The sequence below is a fragment of the Diadema antillarum genome, unplaced genomic scaffold (genome assembly GCF_040938485.1).
Source record: "Diadema antillarum isolate AM-2024a unplaced genomic scaffold, OU_Dant_1.0 scf00000045, whole genome shotgun sequence".
Lineage (NCBI taxonomy): Eukaryota > Metazoa > Echinodermata > Echinoidea > Diadematoida > Diadematidae > Diadema > Diadema antillarum.
In genome coordinates, this window is record NW_027270934.1 from 1,256,359 (window position 1) to 1,268,984 (window position 12,626).

Consider the following 12,626-nt stretch of genomic DNA (forward strand, 5'->3'; position numbering starts at 1 on the left):
ACATGACCACCATCAGCTAGAGGTAGCTCAAGGCTCCTGGGTGTGTCTAGGTCCCCCGGATGTCAAAGTTTATAGCCAGATGGAATCCAAACCAAACCATCCTTTTCTGGCAGACTAGCGATTGCTTGCTGGCAAACTCGGCTACTTATTTCATTATCACACCAATCAAATGTTCTTTCCTCAAAGTACACTTTCTGTGGAAAAAAAATCCCAAACAAACAAACCCTACTTTCTGCAAATCAACACACTATAACGCTCAATGCAACTGCCAGAGCCATCCTGCAAACACGATCCCCGCCAACAAACAAGGCACCTTCCTACCAACGTGGAGCCATTTAGAATACATCTATATCATAGGCATCAAAGAGATCCGAGATGCCTTCATTGTCACTGAGGGCGAAAAGGTAGTCGTCGACCGCCGGCGGGGATAGCGCCACGAAGTCGTCCTCGAGGCCATTCTGGTCTTCTGTCTGCAGCAGGAGACTGCGGCTCAACTGTGACAGGTCATCCTCCTCTAGGGCAGTGGCCTTCAGAGCAGGGTCACCTGCAGGTCAGAGGTCAAAGGTTGCTGTTTACAAAGCCTTGACTTTGACAAGTCCAGAAAATGACCAGGGTTTGCCTTGATACACATTAAAAGGTTTGAACTTTTGGTTGTAAGCAATATTATTGATACAGTGGACTCACACATGGTGGATTCTGATACAAGAAACTCCTTGTTATAACAAAACATTTTTTTTCTGTCCGAAATTCAAATTTCCTTGTATTAAAAAACCCTGATATAAAGGAATGTTGATAGTAAAATCATTACACCTGTCCCAAGAATGGCAAGCAGAAGTCATTTGTGATGTACTGAGTATTGCATGAAATTGTTTTAATGTCTTAATTAAAGATTGGACATTTATGATACAGGAAAATAAATGGCATGGTACAGTTTTGGCATGAAGTTTGTCATACAAATAATACTTTCATACTACAACTGGAATGGAACTGAAATGGCACAATCTCTCTTTTGTTGTTATTGTTGCTGCTGCCTCTTCCCAGCAAAACGAGACACTACAATTTCAAGAGAATGCATTCAGAATACATCCTGTAATGAGTTATGCTCTCCTGTTTCAGACAACTCTCCCCTTGAAACAGAAACCCTACTATATTTCACAATTAGATTTCTGATTTACAGAGGATCACTTTGAAGATGCCTGTAAGAGTTCTTTCACAGTGACTACAAAGTACTGTGGTTCTGGCAAGGGTGAACTTTAACCAGGTGAGAAATAATATGTGACCTGGCATCACAAAACCAACAAAAAGTCGCACACACTGATTTTGTGTCAGGACTCAAAATAGGTGAGATAGGGCAACCTAGTCAATCTTGAGTTTTTCTACTTTCTAAAAGAGCAAGACTTCCTCTACATCATGGTGAATATTGGGGTCATCAAATGAATGGGAAATTGTGTTTTTAGCACTTTTTCTCGAACACTTTTTTTTTTTTGGGGGGGGGGGGGGGGAGAGATAGTGTGATTAGGTGTCTTAGAGTCTCCTTTTCATTTCTTTTAAAAAAATGTGTTAATAGAGCATGCTTGATTTCAGCTTATTCTGATAATCCCTTCATTGTTGTTGCTCCAGTGGTTTACATTCTGTTTTTTTGTCCCATTCATCGCACAGCTAGCATGGCTTGGTAATGATTAAGTGCTTGAATAAACCCTGTACTTCAGAGTTTCTTTTCTCAGTTCACACTTTTCCAGATAAGAGTAAGTGCTTTCTTTCAAATATTTAGATAGGTTGGGAGAGTCCATTTGCAATGAGTTATACATCATTTTAAGCTTAGAACCTGCTCTATCAGAATATGTCCTTATCTAAAAATCCATGTCTGGCGACTTTTTGTTGGTTTTGTGATGCAGGGTCACATATGGTGAGAGCTGGAATCAGATAGATAATCACATCTTACCCTTTGAACTTGACGGTGACCCCTCCTTTGACCCAGCCTCTGACCCAGATGAACTGCTTTCATCTAGACAGTCCTCTGGACAAAGAAACACCTCGATTTGACCTCTTGTACTTTTCAGCCAAATTTGAATACTCTGAAAACACAAGCAAACAGAGATTACGAACATTTCATTTTAATCTTTTCAGAATGCCCTGGATGTGTAATGGAAGTGTGACTATGCATCACTGAAGATCTGTTAATAACTTGCAACTGAGACAGAGGTACTGCTTTAACTGATGATATGACAGTCTAAATGAAAATGTGATACCTTCAAACATGACAACAGTCTATTAAAAAGAAAATGTGACACCTTGAAACCTCAAAAATACTGTACAATGGGTAGGCCTTGGAGTGGACCCATTTGCACATCTATTCATTTCTTTAATTCATTTTTAGTTCTAATGACAGTAGAGATTTGATTCTGACTGAGGAACTAATTGGCAATATAGACTTTCCTAACTTTGGCAAGTGAATTTCAAGTATTGAAGTTTATTCAGTTGGAACATGGTGAATTAAACAGCACATTATTAGATCATTGGGATCCCCTAACTTTTTATATGGAAGTAAGCTGTACAACTGAAAACATGTGAAAGCTACTTAAGCACATATCTTTCATCATTGAAGTTGATGACTGGGAGAGCAGTTTGTCTGAACTCACCTCTGTTGGATCTGGAACTTCTAGCCTGGTTTCTGGAGGGGCTTTGATGGCTATGACAGTCTGGTCTTCGAAACTTTTGATCCCTCGTATATCATGATAGGTCACATAGGCATACGTATAGCGGATGGTCAAGGAATACAAAGGAGAAGTTGTACACTCTAAAGTTCAAATTTGAAAAGGTTTAAACCATGACTTTAACCCATTAATCTACAGTAATTCATGGTCTTACTTCACTCTACGGACTGAAACAAATGTGAAGTTGGCATCTCTCCCTCTAGCCTCTGCCTCCTGCTTCCCTCCCCCCCCCCCCCCCCCACCAGATCACGATTTATGCTTGTTTCTTTGTTGATGCCCCTGTCACATATAAATACGGATGCTCAAGGATCTACACGGTGATCCGGGAAGATCCGGTGAGATCCGGGATAGTTTCAACCTTGATGGAGTGTCGACGAGCGATGGTATGACTGTACACACGGTATCAAAATGGCAGCTACACGGATAAGGCCGGAAGAGCGCGGCGTCTACACGGACAAACAAGGCATCTACACAGATCAACACGGGCGGATTGCTCTGCCAACACGGCAATCCCCGGATGACGCCAGATGTTTTTGACCTCCAAAAGTTGCCGCGTTGGCCTCCCGGATGTACCTGGATCTACACGGACATACACAGATGTCTAAGGATGTCCAAGGCGTCAACACGGATCTCTCCCCGGATCATCCCGGATCAGATCCGGGGTGGTCCGGGGTGATCCGGGATGTCTATGTGACTGGGGCATGAGGAGGCGATGTGATGTTATAACGGGAGTGGCACTATATTCTTTTGATCTGGTTCTTCTTTTTATGGTCTTCACTGCATGGAGAAGTCTGGATGCCAAAGTCACTTAAAAAACAAACAAACAAACAAACAAACAAACAAACAAAAAAACCTTTCTTCAGGGAGCTTCCTGTAGAATCAGGGAGACATTCTAGATCTGGAAATTGTGCAAGTCATAAACATCAGGAATGATGGTAGGGTGAAAGGATATCTTGCATTGTTTGGGTCTTCTGTCAGCATCTTGATCTGGTTGGAAGCGTTGCGGATCAGCTCATCATATCGCTTCTCCTGGTTCTCTAGGTCGGCTAAGTCTGGAGCCAGACAGGGGAGAAAGGAAAGGGTTCATTTGATAAGTGTGTGCACGTGCTTGTGCAAAAGTGCAGATGTATCCAAATCTTTAACAGGGAGTTTTCCAAATTCATACATGCAGTTTTAACACAGGTAGGAAGATTTGTTAAACACTCACTGAAAGGTGGAGGAAAATCTGACAATCTGTCAAAAGTAATAAACATTAGAGTTTTTGTTCATTCCATGTGTCATCCTCTCTATATGGAAACTCAACAGCTTAAGGTATCACACTATCAGAACAATGTAATGAAAATCTAAAAGGGAATTTCACACGTTCAAATTTTTAATGAAAAGTACATATTTCAATGACCGTTCACTCAGGAATAAGGCAATGTTTTATTTTTTTTTTACCACGCCTTGTAACAGAGCTACAACTATGTTGTACAATAAAGGTCAAGTGCTCTGTCTATGTCCTAAAATGAATTTTGTCAGAAACAAAAAGAATATTTGGATGAAGGGATCTTCCACACAGGCAACATATCTCAGTTATTATAAATGAAGGTGACTCGACTTGTCACCAAAGAGATAACAGAAAGTGATTGATAAGTACTTTAGAGGTCTTAGCAGGATATCTTAAATGTGACGACTTACCTGAATGTAAGTGGATAGCTTCTGCAGATACCTTTGAGTCTGAACTTCCTGGGTGAACTGCTACAGAACTGCATGCACCTCTGTCAAATTTCAAGTGAAGCGAATGACAGTAATTGAAAAACCTTTGAAAATCAAGAAATCTAATGCACAAATGCAAGGGGAAGTTTGCTACAGATTGATATATGTTTGACCTACTGTCTATCAGTGATTGCTACATTTCACAAAGTTGTAACTTTCATTCTAGATTTTGTTTACTTTGTAAAATGAGGAATGTTCGTATGCATTTTAATTTCGCCAATTTCGCAAAATTAAAATGCATGCTAAAGATCTTGTCTACACTATATGCATTGAACGTTAGAGGCCACTCGTGAAAATTTCATGCTGAAAATGAGGCCTTCGGCTCCCATTCGCGAAAATATTGTTTTACAGTACATATGCATGCCCACATTTCCACTGAGTCATCAATCAGAAGGGTGTTTTCAGGAGTCTTGTGGTTTCCTATAACTCGGCTACTTGTTCTCTGCTCAAAGCCAGAAAGCACAACACTTGTATCTACTGTGTAGCAAGGTCGCTCACGGCTGAAAAGCTTTCCTAAATTCTTGATTGGTTGGCAATAAGGTAGAACTTCCACATACTGTAAGCCCACAGAGGCATGATATCTTGGCAACTTTCAAGACCAAACCAACGACACAATGCAAGGACATGAGCTAAGAAAAGTCAATGGAAACAATCATCTATACCATAGCCTCATCCTTGGCCAAGCTAGCTGGTGTCTACTCACTGGTCCATTGAGTAGAGACCAGATAAAGGACCTTAGGGACAAAAGATGGTCTTTAGACCATGTCCACCCACAGGATGTTGCCCAAAGGACTCAAGCAAGTCAATTTGCCCTTGCATAAGACTATAATAACAGCAGCTTAACCCGTTGAGGACGGACTGATTTTTGCTACAACACACATTTCCCATAGACCCCTGCCCAAGTATACTCAGGACTCGTCCTCAATGGGTTAAGAGCTTCTTGAGCTTTTCAAGATAACCTGGCTAACTTCTTCTGCAAGTTCAATTAACTTGAATGAATGACCACAAGGGAGACGAATACATAGTCCCACTTACTTCCACTGAATGTTGTTTTTCGACTTTTTGGTGATGAGTTTGATGCCTTCGAGAACATTTGTGATGTCGTAGATCCGCCGCTTTTGCACCTCCAGCACTTCTGCGGCCTTGTTTAAGTCGAGAACGCCATCATGTGCCCCACGCAGTAGACTCACAAAGCGTTTTGTCAGCAGGCCTAGTGAGGTGTCATAGCGAGACTTTTCCATCGGCGACCTCGCAGCAGCTTTTTAAGAAGTAAAGGAGACACTGGTTTATTTTTCAGTCTACAAAGAGGAAACTGCTTGATGCAACATGAGATCAGAGACCTTGAGCAGGAATATCACAATATGAAATTCAGATATTTAGTTATTTATCTACTAAACATTTTGAAAGGTGCTCTGAAAGTTCTAAAACAAAAAAGAGAGGACCATTATTGATGCATGGTAATTTCTCACATATTTGGAAAAAGCTCTAATCTGGGACAAATATCTTCTGATCACAATGCAATTTGTTAAAAAAAAAAGAGCAGATTATGCAAATATGCAACTCTGTAAACATGATTATCTAAACTTAAATCCTTCATAACCTGACAGATACACAAACTTTAATGAGACGGTGCGAAAAAGTGCTTCCTTTGGCAAACATTAAAAAGTTGACATTTGACCCTGACCTCTGACTTATTATGTACCGTACCTTGATGATTTTCAATCTGAATTTATTTGATTTTGTAAATTATCATGTGATAACTCTTTCCATAAAGGATGTCATGTGAAACGGCCATCTCATATTTCTTGGGCATCATATAATCAATGCATATAATCTCTGTTATTTGACGTTGATAATGCAGACCATTTACCAAAAGTCCCAGAGTAAATGAGAATACAGCTGTCATAATACATAGTAAGAAAAGACTGACAAAAAATGTCAATTTTTATCAATTTGTTCTGCCCATCCTGTATCAGATGAAAGGGCTTGAGGAACGATGCCTCTTGCTTCTAGGACATTTAAAGGCATAGGCAGCAACAAATTGTACAGACTGCTTACGTCTGGCTTTCTTGGCCTTGGCTGATGGTCTAGGACTCGGCGTCTTGAATCCTGTCCCTCCTGCGGGCACTGCGGAGTCCAGCTCCAACTTCCTCTTGGCCTGAGATTGGTGTCATCCAATCAGATTAAAACAAAGCAGAATAAAGGACCAATCAGAAAGCTACCTCAGGCACCACACCAGGGCCTCATTTCAGTAATCACAGGCACTGTACCACACAATTACAACTAACATTAACTGCAGTTACCATGGCAACAGCGAGGAACAACCAATGTGTATTAAAACTAATTGCTATAGTGCAGCAATTATTGTAACTTATAATAACTGTAAAAAATTGCAAAACAGCAGCTTTATAAATATACAGGGCTTTCTTTTTAGGAATATAGATTAAACTCCTAAATCACATTGTATCAACAAAACAAGAAACAATTTTAATCATATTTGTGTACAAGATTATGGAAATGTTGTTAGGTGGTGCCATCAAGACTCATTGATATGCAGAATAAACCCGGTCCATGCATCAACCAAAGAAAGAGCTGTAGACTTCCAGATTGTTGTTTTTTTCCCTCAGGAATTTGGTTTGTGCAGCATGACATGTCAACTAATTTTATACACGTTCACCTACATTGTACATACAAACTGTGAGTTTAAACAAGGAGAGGTTCTGCGACAATTGCTCCTGCGCCAATTGCATCTATGCCAAACATAAACTCTACTCACAACATAACCCTCACCCTAATCCTCATCCTAATCTTTAGATGACATTTCTAGACTTAGTGGTGAACGTACGTACACATGGACAGACAAAACTGTCACATTTTTGTCTGTCCACGTTAGTATGGTTACAGTGTATGTTCTCCACTTAATAGTCTAGAAATGGTGTAAAACATAATGTTCAATAGTACTTTTGCATCTTTAGTGCTGTTTTTATCTTTTCTACGGGCAATGCCGTTGAAAAACAACAAATTTTCAATAACCATTCACTTGACCTTGTTAAAGTTAGTAGGGCCTATCCCATGCGTAGGCAACATAGCTTTCTGTCAAGCATTTCACAGTCTACTTTGTACAATAGAACATTGTCATTAGAATCTAGTGTAGAGTCTACGCCATGTATGGTTGGGGCACCACCTATCGACAGGGCACCTTCCCATCGACACCCTGCGTATCATGGCTGTTTGCGTATAGAACAAAAAAGTACGCGCGGGATTAAGTGTCATTAGCTATAAAAACAATAAAAACGAAGAAACGAAAATCAAACTCAAACAAACCAAGCTAAAAATTACACATCCGATCAGTAACGACGCATGGCTGTGAAATTCACGTGTATTACCTATGGCCTGTGAAATTCACGTGTATACCTATGCTGTGAAATTCACGTGTATACCTATGGAGGAGAGGGGGTGTCGATCGCAAGGTTCCCTTTTTAGCTGCGCGAAGAAAACGGAACGCACGCACTAAAATTGCGCTATTTTAAAACGGAGATTCATAATCAACGAGACGGTCACGACATTCAAAACTGCAGTATTTATGGCATATTTGAGGTAAGAATTAGGCGGATTTGTATTATATTTTTAGAATAAACAAGCTACAGATCCTTAGGGTGTCGATACGTGGTACCCCCAACCCTACATGTAATACTACATTATGTAGACCGTCTACATAGTGTAGTAGGTTAGCCTACCCCCAAAATTTTCATTTTGGCAAAAATTCCAATACATTGCTTCTTTGAAGTAAATTTTGGGCAAAGTTACAAGATTGTATTACTTGTCATTACTTGTTGAAATAATCCCAAAACTGCAGCTCCGTTGAAGCTATACCGGGATGAACAATCCTTGCTGTGTGTCAACAAGGGTGCGGAGGTGCCATAATCGTAACCCACATATTTACAATAAAAGTGGTTGAACCCATGCAAGTAAAAATAAAATATTGTATTGGGGTAATGCATATTAAAAACAGAAAATAAAGTAACGTCCCTGAAATGTAGCCCCAACATTAACAATGCTATCCTTTTGTTTAACGTTACTGTGGAAATGCCCAATTTTTGGTCATTACAAAATTATTATACACAGTGTATAGACCTACATGTATGTCTCAATGTCTTGAGAAAATACTGGAAAAAACAATGACTTATTATTCATAAAATAAATGACTTCCAAAAATGTAAGAAATCTTTACCGATCAATTAAGAAAATCTCTAGACACCAAAATTGTTTTCAGCAAATCACACAAATATATTAGAATACCTAGTAGGTTTAGGACTATAATTTTACAATTTTTAGTCTATCATCCATATTGTAGTTTAAAATGAAAATAAAACTTATCAAGGCTACTACAGAGCAACAGCTAGGAGTAGGAAAAATAAATGATGTAAGAAAGAAGCAAGATTGTGCCAAACGAGCCCAAGAGTAAAGACAAGGGCAAAAGAGTTTGCATTGCTGCTGAGTGCTGTGCCTAAACTGTCAGTCATTCGAGATCGTTTGTGAATTCATTGATCTTGAATTGGACTCTGGAGGCATTGATTACTGACAGAAATGCAAATCTTGTCGATTATGTGAACCGTGTATATTTTCTCATCAGATAAAGACTCTAAAAGAGTCTATACTTTTATCTAGATTTTCAGTGGTCGTGGTCAACTTTGTTTAGATAAACATACCGGAGGTCTGCCCAGCTGCGGTCGCGAACTCTTTGTTGTCGCGTCGAACTCGGGAGTAAAGCCGACGACATCGACGATTTCTGGATCGAATTCCTCGGCAAAATTTGCGATGTTCGTAATGTCCCTGGTCATTGGCTGACCAGACAAGTTTGGTAGAATTCTTTGAGGCGAAATGCCCACAACTTTCCTGACCTCCACATCTGTAGATTGCCGACGAAGTGCAGACGCAGATACTCCACGGGGCATTTTGTACAAAGTTTAGGGCACGGCAGCTCAGGCTACTGTTGTCACTACGATCGAGATGACGCCACCCGGATCGAATATTTATGTGCCTGGGACTACCCACTTCGGTTCGGAACTCGAGCAATCAAAGAGCTTATCTTTCGAGATCTTTCAATGCTAAGGTGAAATAAGTGTAAGACACGAAAGTAAAATATCTACTTGGTATACTGGTCAGGTAATCGCGTGTTTTGAAGCGTCAAACGAAGACCGATGGCTTGGATTCGAGCAGAACTCTTACGGCTTTCGAATGAATGAAGTGTAGGTTGTAGAAGTCGCGTCGTTCCGATCCCCGGCGCAGCAGTACTAGTAATGGGGTGCTGCCCGTATTTACTACCCGGAGCCTATCCGTAGTAGTCCACGTATTAAAACTAGCCAGCTAGCTATGCATCACTGCACTACGCACATACACAACCTGTACACAATCGAGGTGTAGCAAAGGAACTCAAATACAGAGGATTTTCCCGCGACTTGTATTTCGCGCGAGAGGTCTCACGTGTGTGTTTCGCGCAAAGCCATTCACCAATAGCGAACTAGACGCCGCGAAACTCTGTAGCACCCACTAAACGCTGCAGTTATTGGGGCAAAACTTGTCTGTATGATTGTTTTTCACAAAACGTAGATGTTGTTAACAATTCCAACGACCATTTTATGCGCTTTTGCTATAGAGACAGCCTAATTGATCTACATTGTGCCACGCTTTTTGCTTTGATTTACCCACTGCTCAGTACGCAATTTACTGACAGTAATTTGGGGACAGATATGAGCGCAGACAATCAACACCATTAGGTACCAGTGCTCTAGGAAGCTAGTGCAGTGGCGGATCGATAGGATCCAGAGGGGGGCGCACCCACAGAACTCTAAAGAGTTCTGTGGGCGCACCGGGCGAGCGCCCCCTCTGTATTTTTTGGTTAAAACAAAAGAAATAAAAAGATGAAAATTCATTTTGCAAAGGCGCTTCTGGGCCCCTGAACACAATCTGTGTGCCCTGTTTGTAGAACTAGGCTGTTGTTAATGTTTCACGCCGAAGCGCGGTCGGCCGTTTCAAGTATATTAAATTTTTTACACTTTAATGAATTGATTTCATGAATATAAAATACATCTAACAGTGTGGTAAAGGAGCAAATACGATAGAACTACTCAATAAAGAAACTGTTGCATGGAGAGAGTATCCGAAAGCGTCAGATAATTTCATAGATCTGTGAATGCAATCTTTATATATTTCTTAACGATTACAAGTAATCAATTGTTGATTCTAATTCTTATGCAGACAAAAATCAATTTCCTTACAAGCTCTGCGATGTCATTATACATTGTTTTGTTCTCTTTTGGCACGTGCGCAAGTGATGGAAAATTGAACTTCGTGCTTTACGCATCAGACGCTATTTCCGGTTTTGTAATACGAGGCGCCCAAGGAGGTTGTCAAGTTTGTCTGATAATAGGCCTAATATAGGACCTATAGGCTTGTCTGCCAACTCCATTGGTTGAGAGTCAACTAAGGAATAAATTTGTTTGTTGTTTTTTTTAATGCAAAGTCAGGAGCGGATCCAGGAATTCTGTAAAGGGGGGGGGGGCAACTAATATTTCTGGTACCACTTCCGGGTTTCATTTCATATTTGTTTCTTTTTATTTCTTCTGTTTTTAACAAAGAATAAAGGGGGGGGGGGGCGTGCGACGCAGTTGCGCCCCCTAGAGCTCTGGATCCGCAACTGAAAGTGTTGGGTGCAATCAACAGTTACTGAAGAGTAGAGCCTATACGTGATCGAGGTACATTTATGAAATTACAGTAACAGCAGCATGGGTTTTGGAGGAAGGTCAGGGCAATCTATTAAAAAAAAAACCAACAATCGTGGTCTCGTACTGTACACACACAATCATGGAATTCACAGGGAGTATTTCCGCTGTGCAAATTTATCATGATCATTATTATGATTCATAACAGCATCGACCGATCGTTCTTGTAAACTTAAGCCAGGTAATCGCAGATGTAATATCAATGAATTCTTCTTCGAATGCACAAAAATAACATTACGTGAGAATATAGAAGAGAGACGCGCATTTAACTCGTGACTTTGGGCGCATTGAAAATACACGTGTACGCAAAGCAGAGTAGCTCATATTGCATGGACTGCGTACCCACCGCAGTGATGTCGATAGCGCTGAGGAGGAAACAGGTGCAGCAAAGGGTATAATGCACTCAGATTGTCATCATAAAAGACGTGGATATTGAAAATCATACGTATCCAGGGGTGTCACCATGCAGCTTTTTTCAAGAGTCTGTCAAGAGGATGCGTTTACATTAAGAAAAGAGAAAAAAAAAAAGATGAAGAAGACATAAGATCAGACAACTTTCTGATTCCACTCTCGGGTTTGATCTTCAGCTGACAAGCAAGCAAGCAAGCAAGCAAGCAAGCGAAAAAAAAAAGGAGACATAATGAAATAAGGGCCTTCAGCGCAACTTTCTGATTCTATTTCCGGGTTTCTTCAGCTGACAAGCAAAATGATAATAATAATGATAATAATAATAATAATAATAATAATAATCCTGTCTACGGAGAGAATGGACCCCAGTTCACGCCTGAGTTAGGTGAGTCCACACCTATTTAATCTCACTCGATAACAGTGATGGATATAAAGACTGTAAAAGATAATTCATCTAACGGTGGATATGAGTCTGGTTCTATGAACCGTCTCTCACCCGTCAGGAGAGACGTGGATGGTCAGGCGTCTCCTGGACGTAAACAAAACACTGACCATGATCAACATGAGAAAATGATTGACAATGTGCAGAGACGAAAGTGGAGTAGAACAACCAACAAAGTTGTAATGAAGTGTTACTTTAAAAGTGAGCCAAGGAAGAGAGGTTATCGACAGCGCATGAAGCGCTTTTGGGACGAGGAAGAACTCTTTGCAATATCAGAGCAGAGATTAGCTGATCAAGTCAGAGCTATAAGAGTAAATCGATGGTTCTCTGAAGTCGAGTTGGAGGAGATAAAGAGAGAGGTGGAGCAGAGAGATACAAATAACGATACATTGCAGAATAATAGACCCATAAATGATAACTGTGCTCCAAATACCACGCTCCACGCTAGTGATGAGGACAATGAACAGATGGGGGCAGATACGGAAGCATCACGAATTGAATTCGAACTCTCTGAAGAAAAAA

The 12,626-nt window shown here is 40.5% G+C and overlaps 1 protein-coding gene across 1 annotated transcript; it reads right to left on the reverse strand.

Moving 5' to 3' along the window:
- Positions 1-207: 207 nt before the first annotated feature.
- Positions 208-9,669, reverse strand: LOC139714465 (transcription factor E2F3-like). The gene is made up of 8 exons (XM_071626173.1): positions 9,182-9,669; positions 6,531-6,630; positions 5,508-5,730; positions 4,395-4,474; positions 3,667-3,766; positions 2,640-2,754; positions 1,943-2,075; positions 208-544 (listed from the first exon to the last, which is right to left on the reverse strand). The coding sequence occupies exons 1-8, from the start codon at positions 9,425-9,427 to the stop codon at positions 336-338; spliced, it is 1,206 nt and encodes a 401-aa protein (XP_071482274.1). The 5' UTR covers positions 9,428-9,669; the 3' UTR covers positions 208-335.
- Between the last annotated feature and the right edge of the window lie 2,957 nt (positions 9,670-12,626).